Source organism: Delphinus delphis, chromosome 14 (genome assembly GCF_949987515.2).
Source record: "Delphinus delphis chromosome 14, mDelDel1.2, whole genome shotgun sequence".
NCBI lineage: Eukaryota > Metazoa > Chordata > Mammalia > Artiodactyla > Delphinidae > Delphinus > Delphinus delphis.
The window spans coordinates 66,906,307-66,933,598 of record NC_082696.1 but is presented as its reverse complement, the minus strand read 5'-3'; the positions used below and the strand labels follow the sequence as shown (position 1 = coordinate 66,933,598).

Below are 27,292 nucleotides of genomic sequence, written 5' to 3'. Positions count from 1 at the left end.
AAAATATTGGCTCACATTGATAAGAGTTATACACTTAAAAAAAAAAAGTGTTCAGCTGAAATTGAAGACACTTGTATGATAAGTCAACCCTGTGCCTTTGTTAACCTGTAGTAAATTCACAACCACAGTTGGTTAGAATAATTTATCAGATTTTTTTAGAAAAGGAACTGCCACCTAATCACTTTAGAGGCCAATAATTATTTTTTCTTCTGAATCTACTAATACCTATCTCCTGGATGTTAATTGTAAAAAAATTTTTAAGCTCTTATACTGAGCAAACATATAGAAATTTCCCCATATAACAATTGTGAGTCCATAGAAATGTTTAAAATATATTTGGCACCAGATATAATGATTTCTTCACGTTTCAGTGAACAAGATTTACTACCCCAAAAGAAGTTTCCTGGGACAATAAATCTTGAGGCTCACTATACCAAAGAAATTAAGAATTCTCTTTATTATGCATTACGGTGATTTTCTTAAATTCTCCTCTGAAATGGTAAATGAATGAGATTGAAAGGATCCATCAGGCCATATTCAATTTCAATGATGAATGACATATTAATAGACTAGATAATACAAAAATAAACACCAGAAATATGAGAATATATAAAGTTAGCCTCATTTCATCTTGTGTCTGCCTTTAAACCAAAATAGTTTCACCATTATATCTGTAATTACATAAAAAAATTAGGCATAATCATTGAGAACCTCTATGTGTGAAGAACAGTTCTGCACATTTAGGCAAGGTTTTTTTCTTCTCTTCAACCACAGTTATACTAACATACTCTCAAAGCTACTTTTTCTTTTACTGTGATACAAACAATAAAACACTGATAAAGTCATATAACGTTTATATATATAAATAACACACTTTATGGCTAGATTTTCTTTATGAACTACTAGTGTTAGACATACAAGAACTATAAATTTATATTTAAGGATAAACTAAGAAAAGAAAGAAAAGGCAATACCTAGAAAGTAAATCTGAATGCCAGATGAAATACATACATACATAAAACCTAAACTTCCTACCTAGCAAAGTATGCAAGAAAATAATAGATGAATATTTATAAAATCCTTATTAAACTAGATGAGTACATGCCCTTGAAATTAAATGTAGTTAAAAAAAAAAAGCTTTTGTAGTTCTCTGCTTAATCCTCTCAACAGTTATTAGAGAGATCTTCACATTTATTACTCTTTCATCCTACATAGCAAATATTTTACTTTCAAAACAGTAATAAATAAATCATTGTAAAAATATTTTCCACAGAATTTTAATAAAGCAGTCAAACTGGACACGAGAAAGTAAAACGACTCCAAGCAGAGAAAAGCAATAAATTCATTGCTAGAAACTTTTAAGAAATTATTAGGTCTTTTCTTTTTCCTTTCCTTTTCCTTTTTTTTTCTTTTTAGTTTGAGTGTGTGAGATGAAAGAGAAGGATGGAGTCTTGCTTATTTTTTTTTAATCAAGCATAATTTCCTAAAACCATTCAAGATTGACTCCTTGCACGGTATTCCACTACATCCTAACTACATACAACCCTGCAGGGGACATAACTAACTACCCCTAAGGGAAAGGTGTGGAGAAGTGGAGAGAGGCAGACAAGCAGGAAATGAAGAAAGACAACTTAGTAAATAACTTAGCAGAAACAGAACTTTTCAAATGGGAAATAATCCCAGTTCAGGCTTAGTCACATTAAAGAAAAAATGTGGACTTTACCAAACAAGACAGCTATGCATGTGTGGTGGCTAGAGGCAGATGAGAAGTCTCTGTACCTTCCTTTCAATGTTGTTGTGAACCTAAAACTGCTCCAAAAATAAAGTTTTTTCAAAAAATAAATTAATAATAATATATTAAGACTAAGTAGGGCTTATCCCAGGAACAAAAGAAAGCTTCAGTGTTAGGATATATTTCCAATTAATACATAAAATAAACAAATCTAAGCAGAAAAAAAAAAAAAACCAGTATTCTATCTATAGTAGATAAAAAGCAATTGGACAACATTGAATACCTTTCTTGATTAAAAGTAAAATGACTCAGTAAAATAGAACCAAATATTCACTTGCTCAATCTGATAAAATAGATTTCAGACTCAAAGACAGCATACAATAATTTAAAGAAACACTAGAAGCATTCCCACACAAATCAAGAACAAGACAAGGATCCCTATAACTATTACTACAATTTAAAATTGTACTTGTGTGTAACTGAATTAGACACGAAAAAAGTTAATGTATAAAAAACTAAAGCGATAGCTTCAAGATGGTGGAAGAGTAAGACGTGGAGATCACCTTCCTCCCCACAAATACATCAGAAATACAGCTACATGTGGAAAAACTCCTACAGAACACCTACTGAATGCTGGCAGAAGACCTCAGACCTCCCAAAAGGCAAGAAAATACCCACATACCTGGGTAGGGCGAAAGAAAACAGAAAAAACAGAGACAAAGAATGGGAACGGGACCTGCACCTTGGGGAGGGAGCTGTGAAGGAGGAAAAGTTTCCACACACTAGGAAGCCCCTTCACTGGCAGAGACGGGCGGTGGGCAGGGGGGAAATCTTCGGAGCCGCAGAGGAGAGAGCAGCAACAGGGGGTGAGGAGGGCAAATCAGAGAGATTCCCACACAGAGGATCGGTGCCAACCAGCACTCACCAGCCCGAGAGGCTTGTCTGCTCACCCGCTGGGACAGTTAGGGGCTGGGAGCTGAGGCTCAGGATTCAGAGGTCGGATCCCAGGGAGAGGACTGGGGTTGGCGGCGTGAACACAGCCTGAAGGGGACTAGTGAGCCCCAGCTAACCGGGAGGGAGTCTGAGAAAAAGTCTGGACCTACCTAAGAGGCAAGAGACCATTGTTTTGGGGTGTGTGAGGAGAGGGGATTCAGAGCACCGCCTAAACGGGCTCCAGAGACGGGCGTGAGCCACAGCTATCAGTGTGGACACCAGCAACGGGCATGAAACACTAAGGCTGCTGCTGCAGCCACCAAGAAGCCTGTGTGCGAGCACAGGTCACTATCCACACCTCCCCTCCCGGGAACCTGTGCAGCCCACCACTGCCAGGGTCCCGAGATACAGAGACAACTTCCCCAGGAGAACACATGGCGTGCCTCAGGCTGTTGGTACATCACGCTGGCCTCTGCTGCCACAGGTTCGCCCTGCATTCCATGCCCCTCCCCCCCACACACACACCAGCCTGAGTAAGCCAGAGCCCCTGAAGCAGCCGCTGCTTTAAGCTGGTCCTATATGGGTGGGGAACAGACATCCTCAGGTGACCTACATGCAGAGGCAGGGCCAAAGCTGAAGCTGAACCCCAGGAGCTGTGCGAACAAAGAAGAGAAAGGGAAATCTCTCCATGCAGCCTCAGGAGCAGCGGATTAAAGCTCCACAATGAAACTGAGGTACCCTGCATCTGTGGAATACCTGCATCTGTGGAATACCTGAATAGACAATCATCCCAAAATTGAGGCAATGGACTTTGGGATCAACTGTAGACTTGGGGTTTAGTTTCTGCATCTAATTTATTTCTGGTTTTATGTTTATCTTAGTTTAGTATTTACAGCTTATTATCAATGGTAGATTTGTTTATTGATTTGGTTTCTCTCTTCCTTTTTTTTTAATATATATATATTTTTTCCTTTTTCTCCTTTTGTGAGTGTGTATGTGTATGCTTCTTTGTGTGATTTTGTCTGTATAGCTTTGCTTTTACCATGTGTCCTAGGGTTTTCTGTCTGTCCCTTTTTTTTTTTTTTTTTTAAGTATAGCTTTTAGCACTTATCATTGGTGGATGTTTTTTGGTTTCGTTGCTCTCTCTTTCTTGCTTTTTTTTAACTTTTTTATTTGTTTATTTTTAATAATATTTTTTATTTTAATAACTATTTTATTTCATTTTTCATTCTTTTTTTTTTTTCCTCCCTTTTCTTCTGAGCTGGGTGGCTGACAGAGTCTTGGTGCTTCAGCTGGGTGTCAGGCCTGAGCCTCTGCTGTGGGAGAGCCATGTTCAGGACACTGATCCACCAGAGACCTCCCAGCCCTATGTAATATCAAACAGCGAAAGCTCTCCCAGAGATCTCCATCTCAACGCTAAGACCCACCTCCACTCAATGACCAGCAAGCTACAGTGCTGGACACTCTATGCAAAACAACTGACAAGACAGGAACACAACCCCACCCATTAGCAGAGAGGTTGCCTAAAATCATAATAAGTTCACAGACATCCCAAAACACACCACCAGATGTGGACCTGCCCACCAGAAAGACAAGATCCAGCCTCATCCACCAGAACACAGGCACCAGTCCCCTCCACCTACACAACCCACTGAACCAACCTTACCCACTGGGGGCAGACACCAAAACCAAAGGGAACTACAAACCTGCAGCCTGAGAAAAGGAGACCCCAAACACAGTAAGTTAAGCAAAATGAGAAGACAGAGAAATACACAGCAGATGAAGGAGCAAGGTAAAAACCCACCAGACCAAACAAATGAAGAGGAAATAGGCAGTCTACGTGAAAAAGAATTCAGAGTAATGACAGTAAAGATGGTCCAAAATCTTGGAAATAGAATGGAGAAAATACAAGAAACATTTAATAAGGACCTAGAAGAAATAAACAATGATGACCAACACAATAAATGAAATTAAAATTTCTCTACAAGGAAACAATAGCAGAATAACTGAAGCATAAGAACGGATACGTGACTTGGAAGATAAAATAGTGGAAATAACTAGTGCAGAGCAGAATAAAGAAAAAAGAGTAAAAAAAATTGAGGACAGTCTCAGAGACCTATGGTAAAACATTAAACGCACCAACATTTGAATTATAGAGGTCCCAGAAGAAGAAGAGAAAAAGAAAGGGACTGAGAAAATATTTGAAGAGATTATACTTGAAAACTTCCCTAATATGAGAAAGGAAATAGTCAATCAAGTCCAGGAAGCACACAGAGTGCCAGACAGGATAAATCCAAGGAGAAACATGCCAAGACACATATTAATCAAACTATCAAAAAAAGAAAAAATATTAAAAGCAGAAAGGGAAAAACAACAAATAACATACAAGGGAATCCCCATAAGGTTAACAGCTGATCTTTCAGCAGAAACTCTGCAAGCCAGAAGCAAGTGGCAGGACAAATTTTAAGTGATGAGAAAGAAAAACCTACAACCAAGATCACTCTACCCGGCAAGGATCTCATTCAGATTCGACGGAGAAATTAAAACCTTTACAGACAAGAAAAAGTTAAGAAAATTCCACACCACCAAACTAGCTTTACAACAAATGCTAAAGGAACTTCTCTAGGCAGGAAACATAAGACGAGGAAAAGACCTACAATAACAAATCCAAACCAATTAAGAAACTGGTAATAGGAACACACATATCAATAACTGCCTTAAATGTAAATGGATTAAATGCTGCAACCAAAAGACATAGACTGGCTGAATGGATACATAAACAAGATCCATATATATGCTGTCTACAAGACACCCACTTCAGACCTAGGGACACATACAGACTGAAAGTGAGGGGATGGAAAAAGATATTCCACGCAAATGGAAATCAAAAGAAAGCTGGAGTAGCAATTCTCATATCAGACATAATAGACTTTAAAATAAAGACGATTACAAGAGACAAAGAAGGACACTACAAAATGATCAAGGGATCAATCCAAGAAGAAGATAAAACAATTGTAAATATTTATGCACCCAACATAGGAGCACCTCAATACTTAAGGCAAATGCTAACAGCCATAAAAGAGGAAATACACAGTAACACAATCATAGTAGGGGACTTTAACACCTCGCTTTCACCAATGGACAGATCAACCAAAATGAAAATAAATAAGGAAACACAAGCTTTAAATGATACATTAAACAAGATGGACGTAATTGATATTTATAGGACATTCCATCCAAAAACAACAGAATACACTTGCTTCTCAAGTGCTCATGGAACATTCTCCAGGGTAGATCATAGCTTGGGTCACAAATTAAGCCTTGGTAAATTTAAAAAAACTGAAATCATATCAAGTATCTTTTCCGACCACAACGCTATGAAACTAGGTATCAATTACAGGAAAAAAATGTGTATAAACTACAAACACATGGAGGTTAAACAATACACTACTAAATAACCAAGAGATCACTGAAGAAATCAAAGAGGAAATCGAAAAATACCTAGGAACAAATCACAATGAAAACACAACAACCCAAAACCTATGGGATACAGCAAAAGTAGTTCTAAGACAGAAGTTTATAGCAATATAATCCTACCTCAAGAAACAAGAAACATCTCAAGTAAACAACCTAATCTTACACCTAAAGCAATTAAAGAAAGAACAAAAAAAACACAGTTAGCAGAAGAAAAGAAATCATAAAGATCAGATCAGAAATAAATGTAAAAGAAATGAAGGAAACAATAGCTAAGATCAATAAAACTAAAAGCTGGTTCTTTGAGAAGATAAACAAAATTGATAAACCACTAGCCAGGCTCATCAAGAAAAAAAGGGAGAAGACTCAAATCAATAGGATTAGAAATGAAAACGGAGAAGTAACAACCGACACTGCAGAAATACAAAGGATCATGAGAGATTACTACAAGCAACTCTATGCCAATAAAATGCACAACCTGGAAGAAATGGACAAATTCTTAGAAAAGCACAACTTCCCAAGACTGAACCCGGAAGAAACAGAACATATAAACAGACCAATCACAAGCACTGAAATTGAAACTGTGATTAAAAATCTTCCAACAAACAAAAGCCCAGGACCAGATGGCTTCACAGGCGAATTCTATCAAACATTTAGAGAAGAGCTAACACCTATCCTTCTCAAACTCTTCCAAAATATAGCAGAGGGAGGAACACTCCCAAACTCATTCTACGAGACCACCATCACCCTGATACCAAAACTAGACAAAGGTGTCACAAAGAAAGAAAACTACAGGCCAATATCACTCATGAACATATATGCAAAAATCCTCAACAAAATACTAGCAAACAGAATCCAACAACACATTAAAAGGATCATATACCATGATCAAGTGGGGTTTATCCCAGGAATGCAAGGATTCTTCAACATACACAAATCAATCAATGTGATAAACTATATTAACAAATTGAAGGAGAAAAACCATATGAGCATCTCAATAGATATAGAAAAAGCTTTTGACAAAATTCAACACCCACTTATGATAAAAACCCTCCAGAAAGCGGGCATAGAGGGCACCCACCTCAACATAATAAAGGCCACATACGACCAACCCACAGCGAACATCATTCCCAATGGTGAAAAACTGAAAGCATGTCCTGTAAGATCAGGAACAAGACAACGATGTCCACTCTCACCACTATCATTCAACATAGTTTTGCAAGTCCTAGCCACGGCAATCAGAGAAGGAAAAGAAATAAAAGGAATACAAATTGGAAAAGAAGAAGTAAAACTGTCACTATTTGCAGATGACATGATATTATACATAGATAATCCTAAAGGTGCCACCAGAAAACTACTAGAGCTAATCGATGAATTTGGTAAAGTAGCAGGATACAAAATGAATGCACAGAAATCTCTTACATTCCTATACACTAATGATGAAAAATCTAAAAGAGAAATTAAGGAAACACTCCCATTTATCACTACAACAAAAAGTATAAAATACCTAGGAATAAACCTACCTAAGGAAACAAAAGACCTGTATGCAGAAAACTATAAGTCACTGATGAAAGAAATTAAAGAGGATACAAACAGATGGAGAGATATACCATGTTTTTGGATTGGAAGAATCAACATTGTGAAAATGACTATACGACCCAAAGCAATCTACAGATTCCGTGCAACCCCTATCAAACTACCAATGGCATTTTTCCTAGAACCAGAACAAAAAATTTCACAATTTGTATGGAAAAACAAAAGACCCTAAATAGCCAAAGCAATCTTGAGAAAGAAAAATGGAGCTGGAGGAATCAGGTTCCCTGACTTCAGACTATACCACAAATCTACAGTAATCAAGACAGTATGATACTGGCACAAAAACAGAAATATAGATCAATGGGACAGCATAGAAAGCCCAGAGATGAATCCACACACATATGGTCACCTTATCTTTGATAAAGGAGGCAAGAATATACAATGGAGAAAAGACAGCCTCTTCAATAAGTGGTGCTGGGAAAACTGGACAGCTACATGTAAAAGAATGAAATTAGAACATTCCATAACACCATACACAAAAACAAACACAAAATGGATTAAAGGCCTAAATGTAAGGCCAGACACTATAAAACTCTTGGAGGAAAACACAGGCAGAACACTCTAGGACATACATCCCAGCAAGATCCTTTTTGACCCACCTCCTAGAGAAATGGAGATAAAAACAAAAGTAAACAAATGGGACCTAATGAAACTTAAAAGTTTTTGCACAGCAAAGGAAACCATAAACAAGACGAAAAGACAACCTTCAGAATGGGAGAAAATATTTGCAAATGAAGCTACTGACAAAGGATTAATCTCCAAAATATACAGGTAGCTCTCGCAGCTCAATATCAAAAAAACAAACAACCCAATCCGAAAATGGGCAGAAGATCTAAACAGACATTTCTCCAAAGAAGATATACAGATTGCCAACAAACACATGAAACACATTAGCTCAACATCACTAATCATTAGAGAAATGCAAATCAAAACTACAATGAGGTATCACCTCAGACCAGTCAGAATGGCCATCATTAAAAAATCTACAAGCAATAAATTTTGGAGAGGGTGTGGAGAAAAGGGAACCCCTTGCACTGTTAGTGGGAATGTAAATTGATACAGCCACTATGGAGAACATAGAACATAGTATGGAGGTTCCTTAAAAAACTAAAAATAGAACTACCATACGATCCAGCAAACCCACTACTGGGCATATACCCTGAGAAAACCATAATTCAAAAAGAGTCATGTACCACAATGTTCACTGCAGCTCTATTTACAATAGCCAGGACATGGAAGCAACCTCAGTGTCCATCAACAGATGAATGGATAAAGAAGATGTGGCACATATAAACAATGGAATATTACTCAGCCATAAAAAGAAATGAAATTGAGTTATTTGTAGTGAGGTGGATGGACCTAGAGTTGTTATACAGAGTGAAGTAAGTCAGAAAGAGACAGACAAATACCGCATGCTAACATATGCATATGGAATCTAAAAAAAGAAAAAAATGTCATGAAGAACCTAAGGGCAAGACAGGAATAAAGACGCAGACCTACCAGAGAATGGACTTGAGGATATGGGGAGGGGGACGGGTGAGCTGGGACAAAGTGAGAGAGTGGCATGGATACATATACACTACCAAATGTAAAACAGATAGCTAGTGGGAAGCAGCCACATAGCACAGGGAGATCAGCTCGGTGCCTTGTGTCCACCTAGAGGGGTGGGATAGGGAGGGTGGGAGGGAGACGCAAGAGGGAGGGGATATGGGGATATATGTGTATTTATAGCTGATTCACTTTGCTATATATAGCAGCAACTAACACACCAATGTAAAACAATTATACTCCAATAAAGATGTTGAAAGAAAAGGAAGGAAGGGAGGGAGGGAGGGAGGAAGGAAGGAAGGAAAAAAGAGTAAAACTGTGTCAATTTACACCTAATATGACTGGATACTCAGAAAATCCAAGAGAATCAACTGAAAAATAATTATAAACAAGAATCAGATGGAACAAGAGAATTCAATGAAAACACAAAGGCCTAGAATAGAGACAACATCTTCAAAAAAGAAGTACAAAGTTGGAAGATCAAGTCTGTCTGATTTCAATCTTTACTATAAACAAAGGTAGTCAAGACAGTACTACCACAAAGACAGATAAAAAAGATCAAGGGCATAGAACAGAGCATCTAGCAATAGTCCCACACATACATAACAACTTATTTTTTATAAACATGCAAAAGAAATTCAATGAAAAAAGGACCATCTCTTCAATACTTGGTGCAGAAACAATTGGATATCCATATGCAAAACAAACAAACAAAAACCTATCAACAGGCTAAAAACAACCCAAATGACTATGGATTAAGTAAATTATGGTACACTGATAAGATGGAAATCTGTGCATCTATTTAAAAGATTGAAGGAGATCTCCATGTACCAAAACTGGGGCAAGGGGACACAAAATAAATTAAGTAAAAAAAAGCAAGTACAGAAAAGGGCGTTAAGAATCACCTCTTGGGTAAGGATGGTAAGAATATAAATAATTGTATTGCTTGCACATGGATAAAGAAATTCTGATGGATACAATAAATGCTAATAGCAGTGGTTACTCTTCTGAGATGATGATAAGTATCTGTTGTCTGTCTGACTTTTAAAATTTTGTTAACCACATTTAATCTATTCAAATAATTCTTTTTTAATTGGCCTTCAAACTGGAAATGCAAATAAATTGTAATTTAAGAAACTGCTACTTCTTATTACTATTTAGGATGCTGTATTCTAACACCCATTTATGTATATTAAGTTAAAAATTAAACAACTCATTATCCCTTCACTAGTTTGACGGATCAAATTCAACAAAATGGAGAGGTTGTTTATAGAGCTATGCTAATAAACTCCTAAAATCAAAGTTATCTTCAAGTTTTTATAGACAGAAATGAAATTCTACTGTTTTCTACCCAAAGGTATGCATTTTTCAGAGTTGTAAATTTTGTTAAAAACCACATAAAAACTAGGCTTTCTCATAAAAATGATACGTACTTCCCTGACAAATGCTGCATCATTCGTAACACCACTATTTTACAATTCCCAGTAGCAAACATAAAAATAATAAGCAACTCTAGAGCAATAACCTGTCAATCGTAGCTACTATTCTATAACTTGGTGTTACTACAGTCTTACCCTTTAGACCAACTCTGCTGCAAAATGTGCTTTCCCTCTGTATTCTACAACTTTACACTTAGTAAGAGAAATTGAGGACAAAAAATAACAGTAAAAACTGAAAAGGAGGGAAGAGGAAACTTATATGTAAAATTCCAGATAATAGAACTGCTTGAAAAAAAAGAAATTCCTATGATGATTTCAAAGCGTGGTTATATAAGCTAAGTAGAAAGGAGAAAAATTAGAGCATCGTTTTTTCTAGTGAAAAACTACATGAAAAGTTGGTCAACATAACTATATACTTCAGATCCCTAAAGAACTATTTTCTAAGCATTTCTAAGCAGCACTGATTTTGACTAATAAAACTACACTGAGACACATTTTCTTAAATGCTGAACTTTGAATTATGGCAGCACAAGCTGTCAAAATACATTTAAAAAAAAAACGAATGCAAACTGAAACAATTTGGCTTCTGACCAACTTTTACAATGAATTAAAAATTTAGAAAGGTGTGGCCCATGTTAAGTGTTAACGTTATCCCTACCCTACCGACTGGGCAGGGCACAGAAGTGTATGGCTCTTTCAGGCAACCCTATAATATTCCTGCTGACAAAACAGACACAAAAGCAGTGAACTGTGGGAAGGCCATGGCACCAGAAGTCAACCAACAGTCCCATGCCAAGCAGGCATTATGCACAATAAGTGAAAGTAGAATGATAACTTTGTATTTGTTGAGAAGAAAAGATAGGCATTCAACAGTGCTGAGATTATTGCTAATATTACATCCAAGGGCTAATACCAAATTGAGTGGACTTGAGTAGAAGCAGTTAAAATACAACAAAAACTTACATCATCTAACATGTGAGATTATATTAGAAAAAATTTTAAAACATTTAATTGCTTACATTGCTATTATTTCCTATATTATTCTATCATAACCACCTCTCCTCCAAAACATAATAACTCCATGGTGCATCTTTACTGTCAAATACTATGCGGCAGTTATAAATCTCTTTGCATGTCATGGAAATATTTCCAAGTTACACTGTTAAGTGAAATAAGTCTCGGGTTTTCAGTGTCAAAACAACAAAAATAAATAACAAAAGAAAACCTTCCACATGTATGTATATATATATGTAAATTAATTTTTAAAATAAGACTACATAGTAAACACTGTTGACCTTCAGAAGGCTTAACAGGTGATTTTCACTCTATATAATTCTATCCTGTTTACAACTTTTTAAATAACATAATATGAACCAATAGCCATGAATCACAAACTATTATAAGAAACAAGGGGGACTTGCCTGGTGGTCCAGGGGTTAAGACTCCGTGCTCCCAATACAGGGGGCCCGGGTTCAATCCCTGGTCAGGGAACTAGATTCCACATGCCCCAACTAAGAGCCCACGTGCCACAAGTAAAGATCCCAAACACCACAACGAAGACCCTGCAGGCGGCAACAAAGATCCCGCATTCCGCAACTAAGACCTGGCACAGTCAAATAAATAAATATTTTTTAAAAAAGAAAAAAAGAAAAGAAAACAAGGAAGTAACCTAAGTTTCTGTCACTGAGAATCTTACTAAAATAAAATAGGTAAACAACAAGGACCTACAGTATAGCACAGGGCACTATATTCAATACCATGTAATAAGCTATAATGGAAAAGAATCTGAAAAAGAAAAAAAATATATATATATATATGTATATATATATGAACTACTTTGCTGTACACCAGAAACTAACACAACATTGTAAATCAACTATACTTCAATTTAAAAAAAAAAAAGGATCTTGCTAAAGAGCAGACTTGGGAATTATATATGTTTGTCAATATAGTGCTATATTCAATTCAAGTAATTTCTGGAAAAATCAAGACAAGTGGGTCTCAAAATGTCATTCATATTCCTTTTCCAAGATGAGTTTTGTTACACTGCAAGTATTAATTAGAAAACTTTACCTTTCTTGAAGCATGGATGTCAAAAAATGGCTTATTTCTGACTCTAAATGGTTCCTGTGTTTTGTCAATGAGCCCCGTCTTCATTTTTTCATGTCGAGGATTTATTATTTCTCGTTCTATACACTGCAGACGAATATTAAAATCACAATCTCCAACCGGCTGTGCCTGAATTAAACAAGACAATTATTTAAATTTCAACACTAAAAACTATTTTATCAGCATAATTATCAGGCTGATACACTATACATAGCAGTCTATATAAACAGCATCCTTTGGAGTTGCCCAGTGTATAGCCTGAACAACCACAAGTGCCAGCCCTGATGATTAATTTGACTAATGACAGAAGCATACCTAAACATGCAAATGCACACACATACAGTTACTTATTTTAATTATAAATATATAAAAGAGTATGGGAAAATGGTATAAATCTTCTCAAATATAAATTGATCCAAAGTTTTCACATCTGAATTAAAGTATTAATATACTCACTAATCATTTTTATTGTTTACATGAATTAGTAAAACCTGTGTAAAACTAAAATCCACAGTCAGGAAAGTACAAGCAAACAACACACCAAAATAGGCAAAAAAGTCACCTATAATGTTTTTTGTTGTTTAAAGTGCTAACACTTTACAGCCTTCAAGAAGTAGAAGATATTTATTAAGCAAATACATTCTCAACTCTGAAAACTAATACAGAAAAGGTTTATATGATATATTCAAAAACAAAAGTTTTCTTCTTCCCCCATATGTATATATACAGTATATATATTATGGTATATATATATGGTTTGAACCATGAAATAAAAAGCACATGTACACTTTTGTACAAGCTGAGGGTAGGGGCTTGTCCTCTCCTAATGGTATATACAAATACAGCTATAACACATCACCTGGGTGACAGCAGTGGTCCGGATTAGCAGCATCACCTCAATGGTATATCAAGTACCCTTTTCTTTATTCTGCAATTGGACACACTTCCACGCATTTTTCCCATCTTTTCTGCCTTCTTTCACTTCTCTAATCTATATCACTCAACCTAACATTTTACCCAACCTACTGTTTACAAAGGGGTGGCAACACTTGCTTAATCTGTGAACATTAAATACACCTCAAGGATGACTTTTTCTCAACTTTGGAAGGATGACAATTTTGATACTCAGCAAAGAATATGGAGCAAGACAAGTGAGCAAGAGCTAGGTATAAGGTAGAATATATTCCTTTACATAAAGGCATACGACTGTTTGTAAAGGTTATTTACTGAAGAAATGCTAGTTAGTAAATAACCACACAGTCCATGTGCAAACTTTTCCATGTCACCTATGTCATCAACAAGGTTGAAAAACCTAAAATGTCAGGCTTATTTATTAGATGAATTGAGACCCTGATAAAATTAAAATGAAACAAGCAAGTCCTCTTTTTAAGAAATAAAATTAAAAGCCTAAAAATTGTTTAAAAAACTTGTAAGTAGTCTAAATTCCCTCCTAGATACTCTTCACTTTAAAATTCACCAAAACAACTAGAATAGATTGAAATCAAGTTCACCTTCAAATCTGTGTTGCCTATCATAAAGGAAGCTCCTGATAGATAGGTGTTGAATCGTTGAGAATAGACTACAGGAAGCGCTCAATAACTATTGACTAACTGGTCTCCCTGTTTTGAGTTCTTTCTCACTTCAAAATACTATCCACGATGCCAGTGGAGTTATCCTCCAAAGCAATAAAAATAAGATCATATCATTACCGTAACTAAAACCCTTCAGTAGTGTCCTATTATATACAGAACAAAGAACTAAGCTAAAATGTCTTATTCAGGTGATCTGGTCTCCTACCCACAAATCCATTCTCATTTCCTGCTATGTCTCACATCTCACCATACATCAAGTACACTAAAAACCATCTAATGTTCCTGACTTCTAAGGCTCACTCCTTCAAAATTAATCTGTATCACTTTCTCTGTCTACAACTCCACACTTCAAATAACTCAAGTATACCCAGGGTAAGCTGGAATATTCTCACCTCTCTGGTACCTCTCATATATTTCTATATCTCCCATATATCTTTGACATTATACTTATGATACCATTATAATATTTCTTTATATTTATATCCCCATTCATAACACCACTGGTCTGCAAATTTCTTTTTCTTTTGTTTCTTTTGACCGTACAGCATGTGGATTCTCAGTTCGCCGACCGGGAATCAAACCCATGCCCCCTGAAGTGGAAGCGTGGAGTCCTAACCACTGGACCGCCAGGGAAGTCCCTGCAAGTTTCTTTTGATTTTGTATCCAATCTAAACACATATCCGAACAATTGTGTATAATATATACATATTAATTTTTAATAAATTGCATACATGCACAACTGTATGTTATAAAACAGACAAAAATTGAATAATAGATTAAGAATAAACAGGAGTTCTCCGATTTTCTTTCCAAATCCCAATGAACTGTTATAGAAGTAGCCTCCTTTGAAGGTCAGGGCACTAAATTATAAACTCCCTGGAAGGCAAGAAATTATGTCCTATTCTTCTGGGCATACTCAATACCTAGACTAATACTTGACATATAAAAAATTATCAATGAAATTCTTGCTGTACAAAATAATAAACTAAGGAACTGAAAAGTTTCAAACAATTATTTCAAAAAAAATTTTTCTAAGGGTGACCTTGATTTCATAATTCAAAATAAACAAAATGGTTAAACATCAATGAAACCTCCACAGTATATTAAAGAATTAAATATATGACACTTTCAATTATAAATATATTCTATTATCAGAAATGTGAAAAACTGTGACTTAAAAACCCAATGAATTAGTCACTCCCTCTTGCGAGAGCACCAGAATCGCAAGTAACTGCTGAAGAATAATCAACAGGAAGACACTGGAACTCACCAAAAAAGATACCCCACATCCAAAGACAAAGGAGAAGACACAATGAGATGGTAGGAGGGGCACAATCATAATAAAATCAAATCCCATATCTGCTGGGTGGGTGACTCACAAACTGGAGAACACTTATACCACAGAAGTCCACCCACTGGAGTGAAGGTTCTGAGCCCCACGTCTGGCTTCCCAACCTGGGGGTCTGGCAATGGGAGGAGGAATTCCTAGAGAATCAGACTTTGAAGCCTACTGGGAATAGATTGTAGGATTTCGACAGGACTGGGAGAAACAGAGACTCCACTCTTGGAGGGCACACACAAAGTAGTGTACGCATCAGGACCCAGGGGAAGGAGCAGTGACCCCATAGGAGACTGAACCAGACCTACCTGCTAGTGTTGGAGGGTCTCCTGCAGAGGCGGGGGGTGGCTGTGGCTCACCGTGGGGACAAGGACACTGGCAGCAGAAGTTCTGGGAAGTACTCCTTGGCATGAGCCCTCCCAGAGTCCGCCATTAGCCCCAACAAAGAGCTGGGTAGGCTCCAGTGTTGGGTCACCTCAGGCAAAACAAGCAACACGAGGGAACCCAGCCCCACCCATCAGCAGACAAGTGGATTAAAGTTTTACTGAGCTCTGCCCACCAGAGCATCACCCAGCTCTACCCACCACCAGTCCCTCCCAACAGGAAACGTGCTCAAGCCTCTTAGATACCCTCATCCACTAGAGGGCAGACTGCAGAAGCAAAAAGAACTACAATCCTGCAGCGTGGAACAAAAAGCACATTCATAGAAAGATAGACAAGATAAAAAGGCAGAGATCTATGTACCAGAAAAAGGAACAAGATAAAACCCCAGAAAAACAACCAAACGAAGTGGAGATAGGCAACCTTCCAGAAAAAGAATTCAGAATAATTATAAGGAAGATGATCCAGGGCCTCAGAAAAAGCATGGAGGCAAAGATCAAGAAGATGCAAGAAATGTTTAACAAAGACCTAGAAAAATTAGAGAACAAACACCTAGAAGAATTAAAGAACAAACAAACAGAGATGAACAAAACAATAACTGAAATGAAAAATATACTAGAAGGAATCAATAGCAGAATAACTGAGGCAGAAGAACAGATAAGTGACCTGGAAGACAGAATGGTGGAATTCACTGCCACAGAACAGAATAAAGAAAAAAGAATGAAAAGAAATGATGACAGCCTAAGAGACCTCTGGGACAACATTAAACACAACAACATTCGCATTACAGGGGTCTCAGAAGGAGAAGAGAGAGAGAAAGGACCCGAGAAAATATATGAAGACATTATAGTCGAAAACTTAAATAACATGGGAAAGGAAATAGCCACCGAAGTCCAGGAAGCCCAGAGAGTCCCAGGCAGGAGAAACCCAAGGAGAAACACACTGAGGCACATAGTAGTCAAATTGGCAAAAAATAAAGACAAAGAAAAATTACTGAAAGCAGCATGGGAAAAACAACAAATAACATACAAGGGAACTCCCACAGCTGCTTTCTCAGCAGAAACTCTACAAGGAAGAAGGGAGTGGCATGATATATTTAAAGTGATGAAAGGGAAGAACCTACAACCAAGATTACTCTACTCAGCAAGGATCTCATTCAGATTCGCTGGAGAAATCAAAAGCTTTACAGACAAGCAAAAGCTAAGAGAATTCAGCACCACCAAACCAGCTCTACAACAAATGCTAAAGGAACTTCTCCAACTGGAAAACACAAGAGAAGAAAAGGACCTACAAAAACAAACCCAAAACAATTAAGAAAATGGTCAAAGGAACATATGTATCGATAATTACCTTAAACGTGAATGGATTAAATGCTCCAACCAAAAGACACAAGCTCGCTGAATGGAAACAAAAACAAGACCATATATGTGCTGTCTACAAGAGACCCACTTCAGACCTAGGGACACATACAGACTGAAAGTGAGGGGATGGAAAAAGATATTCCATGCAAATGGAAATCAAAAGAGAGCTGGAGTAGCAATACTCATATCAGATAAAATAGACTTTAGGGCTTCCCTGGTGGCGCAGTGGTTGAGAGTCCGCCTGCCGATGCAGGGGACGTGGGTTCATGCCCTGGTCCGGGAGGATCCCACATGCCGTGGGGCGGCTGGGCCCATAAGCCATGGCCGCTGAGCCTGCGCGTGCGGAGCCTGTGCTCCGCGGCGGGAGAGGCCACAACAGTGAGAGGCCCACGTACCAAAAAAAAAAAAAAAATAGACTTTAAAATAAAGAATGTTACAAGAGACAAGGAAGGACACTACATAATAATCAAAGGATCAAACCAAGAAGAAGATATAACAATTGTAAATATATATGCCCCAACACAGGAGCACCTCAATACATAAGGCAACTGCTAACAGCTATAAAAGAGGAAATTCACAGTAACACAATAATAGTGGGGGACTTTTAACACCCCACTTACACCAATGGACAGATCATCCAAACAGAAAATTAATAAGTAAACACAAGCTTTAAATGACACAAAAGACCAGATACATTTAATTGGTATTTATAGGACCTTCCATCCAAAAACAGCAGATTACACTTTCTTCTCAAGTGCACATGGAATATTCTCCAGGATAGATCACATCTTGGGTCACAAATCAAGCCTCAGTAAATTTAAGAAAACTGAAATCACATCAAGCATCTTTTCTGACCACAACGCAATAAGATTAGAAATGAATTACAGGGAAAAAACATTAAAAAACACAAACACATGGAGGCTAAAGAATACATTACTAAATAACCAAGAGATCACTGAAGAAATCAAAGAGGAAATCGAAAAACACCTAGAGACAAATGACAACGAAAACATGACGATCCAAAACCTATAGGATGCAGCAAAAGCAGTTCTAAGAGGGAAGTTTATAGCTATACAAGCCAACCTCAAGAAACAAGAAAAATCTCAAATAAACAATCTAACCTTACACCTAAAGGAACTAGAGAAAGAAGAACATACAACACCCAAAGTTAGTAGAAGGAAAGAAATCATAAAGGTCAGAAGAAATAAATGAAATAGATACAAAGAAAAAAACAGCAAAGATCAATAAAACTAAAAGCTGGTTCTTTGAGAAGATAAACAAAACTGATAAACCATTCCCCAGCCTCATCAAGAAAAAGAGGGAGAGACTCAAATCAATAAAATTAGAAATGAAAAAGGAGAAGTTGCTACAGACACCACAGAAATATAAAACATCCTTAGAGACTATTATAAGCAACTCTATGCCAATAAAATGCACAACCTGGAAGAAATGTACAAATTCTTAGACAGCTATAACCTTCCAAGACTGAACCAGGAAGAAACAGAAAATATAAACAGACCAATCACAAGTAATGAAATTGAACCTGATTAAAAACCTTCCAAGGAACAAAAGTCCAGGACCAGATGGCTTCACAGGTGAATTCTATCAAACATTTAGAGAAGAGCTAACACCTATCTTTCTCAAACTCTACCAAAATATATCAGAGGGAGGAACACTCCCAAACTCATTCTATGAGGCCACCATCACCCTGATACCAAAACCAGACAAAGATACTACAAAAAAAGAAAATTACAGACCAGTATCACTGATGAATATAGATGCAAAATCCTCAACAAAATACTAGCAAACAGAATCCAACAGCACATTAAAAGGATCACACACCACGATCAAGTGGGGTTTATCCCAGGAATGCAAGGATTCATCAACATACACAAATCAATCAATGTGATAAACCATATTAACAAATTGAAGGAGAAAAACCATATGATCATCTCAACAGATACAGAAAAAGCTTTTGACAAAATTCAACACCCACTTATGATAAAAACTCTCCAGAAAGCGGGCATAGAGGGCACCTACCTCAACATAATAAAGGCCATATATGACAAACCCACAGCAAACATCATTCTCAATGGTGAAAAACTGAAAGCATTTCCTCTAAGATCAGGAACAAGACAACGATGTCCACTATTGCCACTATTATTCAACATAGTTTTGAAAGTCTTAGCCACAGCAATCAGAGAAGAAAAAGAAATAAAAGGAATCCAAATCGGAAAAGAAGAAGTAAAACTGTCACTATTTGCAGATGACATGATACTATACATAGATAATCCTAAAGGTGCCACCAGAAAACTACTAGAGCTAATCAATGAATTTGGTAAAAAAGTAGCAGGATACAAAATTAATGCACAGAAATCTCTTGCATTCCTATATACTAATAATGAAAAATTTGAAAGAGACATTAAGGAAACACTCCCATTTACCATTGCAACAAAAAGAATAAAATACCTAGGAATAAACCTACCTAGGGAGACAAAAGACCTGTATGCAGAAAACTATAAGACGCTGATGAAAGAAATTAAAGATGATACAAACAGATGGAGAGATATACCATGTTCTTGGATTGGAAGAATCAATATTGTGAAAATGACTATACTACCCAAAGCAATCTACAGATTCAATGCAATCCCTATTAAATTAACAATGGCATTTTCTACAGAACTAGAACAAACAATTTCACACTTTGTATGAAGACACAAAGACCCCGAATAGCCAAAGCAGTCTTGAGGGGAAAAAACGGAGCTGGAGGAATCAGACTCCCTGAATTCAGACTATACTACAAAGCTACACTAATCAAGACAGTATGGTACTGGCACAAAAACAGAAATATAGATCAGTGGAACAGGATAGAAAGCCCAGAGGTAAACCCACACACCTATGGTCAACTAATCTATGACAAAGGAGGCAAGGATATACAATGGAGAAAAGACAGTCTCTTCAATTAATGGTACTGGGAAAACTGGACAGCTACAGGTAAAAGAATGAAATAAGGAAACTCCCTAACACCACACACAAAAATAAACTCAAAATGGATTAGAGAGACCTAAATGTAAGACTGGACACTATAAAACTCTTAGAGGAAAACACAGGCAGAACACTCTTTGACATAAATCACAGCAAGATCTTTTTTGATCCTCCTTCTAGAGTAATGGTAATAAAAACAAAAATAAACAAATGAGACCTAATGAAACTTAAAAGCTTTTGCAAAGCAAAGGAAACTACAAACAAGATGAGAAGACAACCCTCAGAATGGGAGAAAATATTTGCAAATGAATCAATGGACAAAGAATTAATCTCTAAAATATATAAACAACTTATGAATCTCAATATCAAAAAAACAGACAACCCAATCCAAAGTTGGGCAAAAGACCTAAACAGACATTTCTCCAAAGAAGACATACAGATGGCCAAGAAGCACATGAAAAGCTGCTCAACATCACTAATTATTAGAGAAATGCAAATCAAAACTACAGTGAGGTACCTCACACCAGTTAGAATGGGCATCATCAGAAAATCTACAAACAACAAATGCTGGAGAGGTTGTGGAGAAAAGGGAACCCTCTTGCACTGTTGGTGGGTATGTAAATTGATACAGCCACTACGGAGAACAGTATGGAGGTTCCTTAAAAAATTAAAAATAGAATTGCCATATGATCCAGCAATCCCACTACTGGGCATATATCCAGAGAAAACCATAATTGAAAAAGATACATGCACCCCAATGTTCATTGCAGCACTATTTATAATAGTCAGGTCATGGAAGCAACCTAAATGCCCATCAACAGACGAATAGATAAAGAAGATGTGGTACATATATACAATGGAATATTACTCAGCCATAAAAAGGAACGAAACTGGGTCATTTGTAGAGACGTGGATGGATCTAGAGACTGTCATACAGAGTGAAGCAAGTCAGGAAGAGAAAAACAAATATCGTATATTAACGCATATATGTGGAACCTAGAAAAATGGTACAGAGGAACTGGTGTGCAGGGTAGAAATGGAGACACAGATGTAGAGAACAAACGTATGGACATGAAGTGGGGAAAGTGGTGGTCGTGGGGTGTGTGTGTGATGAATTGGGAGATTGGGATTGACATGTATCCACTAATATGTACAAAATGGATGACTAATAAGAACCTGCTGTATAAAAAAATAAAGTAAATTCAAAAATGCAAAAAAAATTAAAATTTTAAAAATCTATGAAATAAAGCAAAAGGTACTCAATAAATCCTTACTGAATGAATGATTACAGACCAAGAGATGAAAAGCATGAATTAATCATTTTTACAGGAAAATATGGTTGAATCTCCTAAACAAGACACAAAAGCACAAACTTTGAGATATAGTGAGCTGGATTTCATTAAAATGAAAAACTTCTGTGAATCAATAGATATTAATATGGAAAACATATTGTTTGCCACATATATAACTAAGAAAGGATTAGAATCCAGAAAAGATAGCTATTAGAAGATTATTCAAACTTGCAGTTAAATCACAGAAGAAAAATTCAAACAAGTAAAAATAAACATGAAATATGCTTAACTTCATTAGTAATCAGGAAAGCAAATTAAAACAATCCAATTGACAAAGATCTTAAAATCTGATAATACCAACTGTGGTAAAGTGGTACAACTACTTCTGAAGGGAATTTAGCAACACAACAAAAAAGCTGAAGTCGCCAGTTTAATCAGAATCTCCATGATGTAGGGATGAGGGACTGGCTTTTTAAAACGCTTCCTAGATGATTGTATCCCAAGAATGAGAACTATCCTAGAGAAACCTGGACATACACACACAATAAAAAGTATATAAAACTGTTCCATGCAATAGTAGTATAACAGCAAAATATGGAAACCCAAATGTCCATCAAATGGAAAAAAGATAAATTTTGTATATTTATACAATGTAATAAAATACTAATTAAAGTGAGTGAACTAAACCTGTATGTATTAACACAAATAAATATCAACAAATAAGGTGGACCAAATGTTGGGTACCATAGTACAGTAGTACAATGACATTTATATAACAGTAGAAACACTGCAAAAGAATACACCACATATATCTTATAGATCTACACATAGGTAGTAAAGGTATTAAAAACATTCATGGGAATAATAAACATCAAATTCAGGGTAGAATCTGCTTCTGGATAAGATGGTCAAGAATGGAATGAGAGAGGTGTGCACAAGAAACTCCTACTGAATCTGTAATGATTTATTCCTTACTGAAAAGAAAGTGGAGTAAAAATGACAATGTTAAACTTCAACAAATCTGGAGGTCAGTACATAAGTATGCCTTACATTATTCTCTATATATTTGTGCATGCTGAAATTTTTCCTATTTTTTTAAAGAATTAGAAGGCTGTTGTCTCAGGCAAAGCTCCCAGACTAAGAAGTGAACCTGCACTGAACAATATTAAAGTGGAGTTCATTATCAAGAGGCAAAGGAGACAGTGCACCCCCATTCACAAAGAAAAAGGCCAACCCCATCCTTTACATCTCGTTATGGCCCAATGAACATTATTCCAATATCTGTAATGAGAATAAATCAATTCTGGAACACCTTACTTTTGAGGAATATAGTGGTCACAGACAGAACAAAAATAAAACTTGATTTCTGACTGAGTTTCTTAAATTTGAAACTCTGAAATATAGAAATTCAACAAAAAAATGAGATACATACATTGAACATTTCCAGGAAAAAATAATCTGGATAAATGCAATCCTGAATCTTACTACTACAATTTAAAATGTATACCCCTAAAAAAGAACTTTTTAAAAGCCTTGTTATAAATCTTCAAAACCTTATAACTTAACACTTTTAATTCCAGAAGTCTTAATTGCTTTCAGTCTGGTTTGAATACTAAGTGATTATGCAATTTGAATAACACGTCTAGAGGAATGATTACACCTTTTCATGGATATACACTACTGAAAGAAATTCTTGCATTTACAGAAGTCACCTTGTACTGCCTAAATAATTTAGTCATTCATACTATAATTAAACATTAACAGGAAAACAGATTCTTGATGAGTCTAACATTGCAGGAAATGGGTAGAGAATATAATTCCTATTTTTTTAATCTATTTACAACAGGCAATTTTATATTTTGTTTTCAAGTTTCCTGCATGTACTCATGAATAACATATTTGTGCCTCCATGTTACACAGTGAACACTCATAGTCAGTTTCTCTGTTTGTTTTTTTTTTAAGTGACAGACTAATAAAATTTGGAGACTTTTTAATCGAGTACAGGATAACTAAAATTGAGAATTTTCCATTTTACAAAATGCTGTCTTATTTTATCACAATTAAACTTTTTTCCTTACTCACTTGAAGTTCCTAAAGAATCCAAAGACAAAGAAATGTGCTAAATATTAGGCAATTAAGAGAAAGAAAAGGAGACGTAAAAGTATTAATAAGGTATCAAATGGGTAATTTGAATGAGTCATCATTCTGCTTTCCTACTATCTCTAAGACAGTAGAACTTTTTATTTGTTAAAAACTAATTATTATCTCAGTGACATTTTTATTTTATAAATTATAAAAGGTACTTACATTGAATTTAATTATGTCGTATATCAAGTATCTAGGAACAGCCTGTCCATTTACTCTGTCAATAATCATTTCCTTTAAAGAGAAAAGAAGGTAAGTTTATTCATACTTTAAGAGCAATTTCTTTAGTTTGATTAAAATATAACATTCACACAGAAAGTACATAAATCATAAATATACAACTTGATGAAATTTCAAAGTGAACACACTTCTACACGGATCAAATCAATAGACTGCCAGCACCACAAAAAAACCCACCATGAATTTATTCTGTATTGCAATAAAATCATATGACAATATCGCCTCATTTTTTATATTTGAATTTCTATTCTACATCTTATGTTTGAATTACTAAGCAACTATTAGGATAAAGAAACTACAAATTTTAAATTCTAAATATCAGCAACATTTAAAAAATAAATTTTGCTAAATCATTATTGCTTTAAATTCTGTTGTATGCCAATTGCTTTAATCATAAAATCTATAGGTATAAATGGTGCCTTTATTATAGATAAAATCTCCATGTGCCCACACAGTCTTTCTTGGTTCCGTATCCCTCTACTATGATCAAAGGGAACAGGGCAAGAGAATATGATATCACATATCACAGCCATTAAGTGAAACAAACTTAAAATCTGCACTCTGACAGAAAAAAGATAAAGGACACTAAAGGATGATTACAGGCATATAATGTAGGATTTTTAAAATTTTTTTTCTGCCATGTCATGCAGCTTGCAGGATCTTAATAATTACCCAAAATATTAATTCTTAATAATAGGTTTTAACCTAAAATTATTATTCTTTCCTCATATTTTTCCTTGGAAACTAAACAGTCTTTTTATTATCTAATTTCATGACAATAACCACACACAACCATCTAAAATTACAAAGAACACACTGATGGAAGACAAATATATTTTCTAGTTTTAAGCAACTATTACCAATTGATTTCTTTCTCAAATATGTATTAGTTAAGCTACAGACATTTATTTATGGTTATCATCTTGAACCCAACAATTGACATAAATCATTTTCATTACTTTAAATTTGTTTACTGAAATATTTTTAAGTACTTGTATCTGAGAATTTTATAAGCCAACAAGGTAGCACCAATAACAGGTTTCAATTAATCTTTTCAAAAATGTGTGGATGGAAATTAAGTGGACTTCCAGGTTCAGAGAGCAGAAATCACAGAATTTCCCTCCCAAATTACCTGATGAAATGAGTAAATACATATGTTCTTCAAACAGTAAAACAAAAAAGAAAGTTTATTATCAGCAAACTAAACAAGTAAAAAGGAATAAACAAACCAGTAAGTTTAAAAACTGATAACCATGGAAACTACCAAAATTCCGGTAAAACAAAAAGGGTTCACCTCCAAGCCCACTAAACCCCCAAAAGCCCTACTTGTAAAATGACAAATCACTGATAACTGTCACTATTACATTAAAATATAGAGAAGGAAACTCGGTGGTTATTCTTGTCTTCTTTTTTCCCTCTTCCGATTAAAAAGTAATTAAAATAGCAGAACACTCCTCCTGTCTGAAATAAAGGCTACGGGACTGCGTGCTGAATTGGAGAAACAATCTGAGCATTACTGGAATAAAATATGGCTCCCAACTCGCTGAAGAAAACATTTACCCACAGTTTTTAAAAGAGAAGAGAACCCAGGGATTCTAACAAAGACCTAGGCTGTGTGGTGGACAAAATATACGAAGAAATGATCTTCAAGGCACTAGACATCCAGCAACAAAGTACAGTAACTCCTAGGAAACAGTAAATAACTATATGAGCCCTACAACTGTCCCAGCTTATTGGTCGAGGAGAGTTTCCAGGCTTCAATGCAGGCAGGGGGAGCCCAGGAGAGCCCAGCAGTCTCCCTGAATTGAGAAAATAGACCAGGCTGTCTAGGGAGACCAATGAGGCTAGAGTTTTCACAGCAGAGGATAGGGTGGGAGAGGGACGTCTTCAGATAGACCCCCATGAATATTCAGCAAAGCAAGCATGTGAGGAAACTACTCAAGGTCAGGCAAAGAAGTACCCAAAAATCTTAAAGAGAACCATACATGTCACTCAACAAGGTTGGGAATAACACCTGTTCCCACCAGCCAGATTAGAAAGTCTCATAACTCACAGGGCATTGAGTACTCAGAAGGATCTTATCTCAGTAGCGGAGGATAATTATCCCTAAAGACTCCTCACCTAACAAATCTTAAAAACAAGACTCAAAAGGCACAAACTAGTCCCAAGTAAATTAACTGCATCTCAGAACAAAGCTCAAGAATAGTTATAGGAATACAAAAATATTGAGCCCCCAACAAGGTAAAATTCAAAACGTCTGGCAGCCAATCAAAAATTACCAGGTATGCAAAGAGACAAAAATATACAACTCATAAAGAGGAGAAAAAAATCCATCAAAATAGGCCTAAAACTGTGAGCGATGTTAGAGCTAGCAGGCAAGAATATTCTAACAGTATTCCATATATTCAAAAAGGTAAGTAGAGACACAGAAGACTTAAAAAAGACTCAAATTCAATTTCCAGAGGTGAAAACTACAATGTCTGAGGTGAAAAATACTGTGGTTGGGATGAACAGTGGTTTAGATGCTGGAGAAGGAGAGATTCATGAACGTGAAGACAAATCAATACAAACTATCCAAAACGAAACAGAAAAGTTTGTTGTTGTTTTAATGAAAGAACATTAGTAATTAAATTTTCAACAGGTGGAAGGGTAGAAATGCACAAAAACATTCTACTTTTGATGAAAATTGTAAACCCACAGAAAAAAGATGCTGAATCCTTTATTATGGGCCCTACGAAAAAAAACCCAAAATCTGCATGTTTGACTTTCCTATCCTCTGTACTTCTCCATATTCCATTGCCTTTATCTGAAGTTCCCAGGCATCCACTCTTCTGCCTACCCATTTAATATTTCCTGGGCCCAAACTATACTCTATGCTCTAAGTGCTGGAGACATTAAGCACCCAGTCCCTAGCTTCAAGGGGCTCAGAGTAATAGAAAGAGAGGAAAATATATAAGTAGCTAGGTCGAAGGAAGAGCTACAGTTTTAATGACAGATGGCCATACAGAGAGAATGACCATGTAGCTGTCTGTCTAAACCAGGATACTTTTGAGAGTGAGAGATGGCTATTAATAACTATACTAAGACAACAAGTATACACCTTTACTATTCCAGTCAATAAGGGCA

General features: G+C 36.1%; 1 protein-coding gene across 3 annotated transcripts in view; it reads right to left on the bottom strand.

The window, feature by feature from the left end:
* Nucleotides 1-27,292, bottom strand: part of RNGTT (RNA guanylyltransferase and 5'-phosphatase) — a 219,260-nt gene that overhangs the window by 123,220 nt on the left and 68,748 nt on the right. For all 3 annotated transcript variants that reach the window (XM_060030237.1, XM_060030238.1, XM_060030239.1), the window contains exons 10-11: nt 24,089-24,160; nt 12,796-12,960 (exon numbers count right to left, since the gene is read on the bottom strand). In XM_060030237.1, the coding sequence (XP_059886220.1) occupies nt 12,796-12,960; nt 24,089-24,160 (237 nt within the window). The remainder of the gene's footprint in view (nt 1-12,795; nt 12,961-24,088; nt 24,161-27,292) is intronic.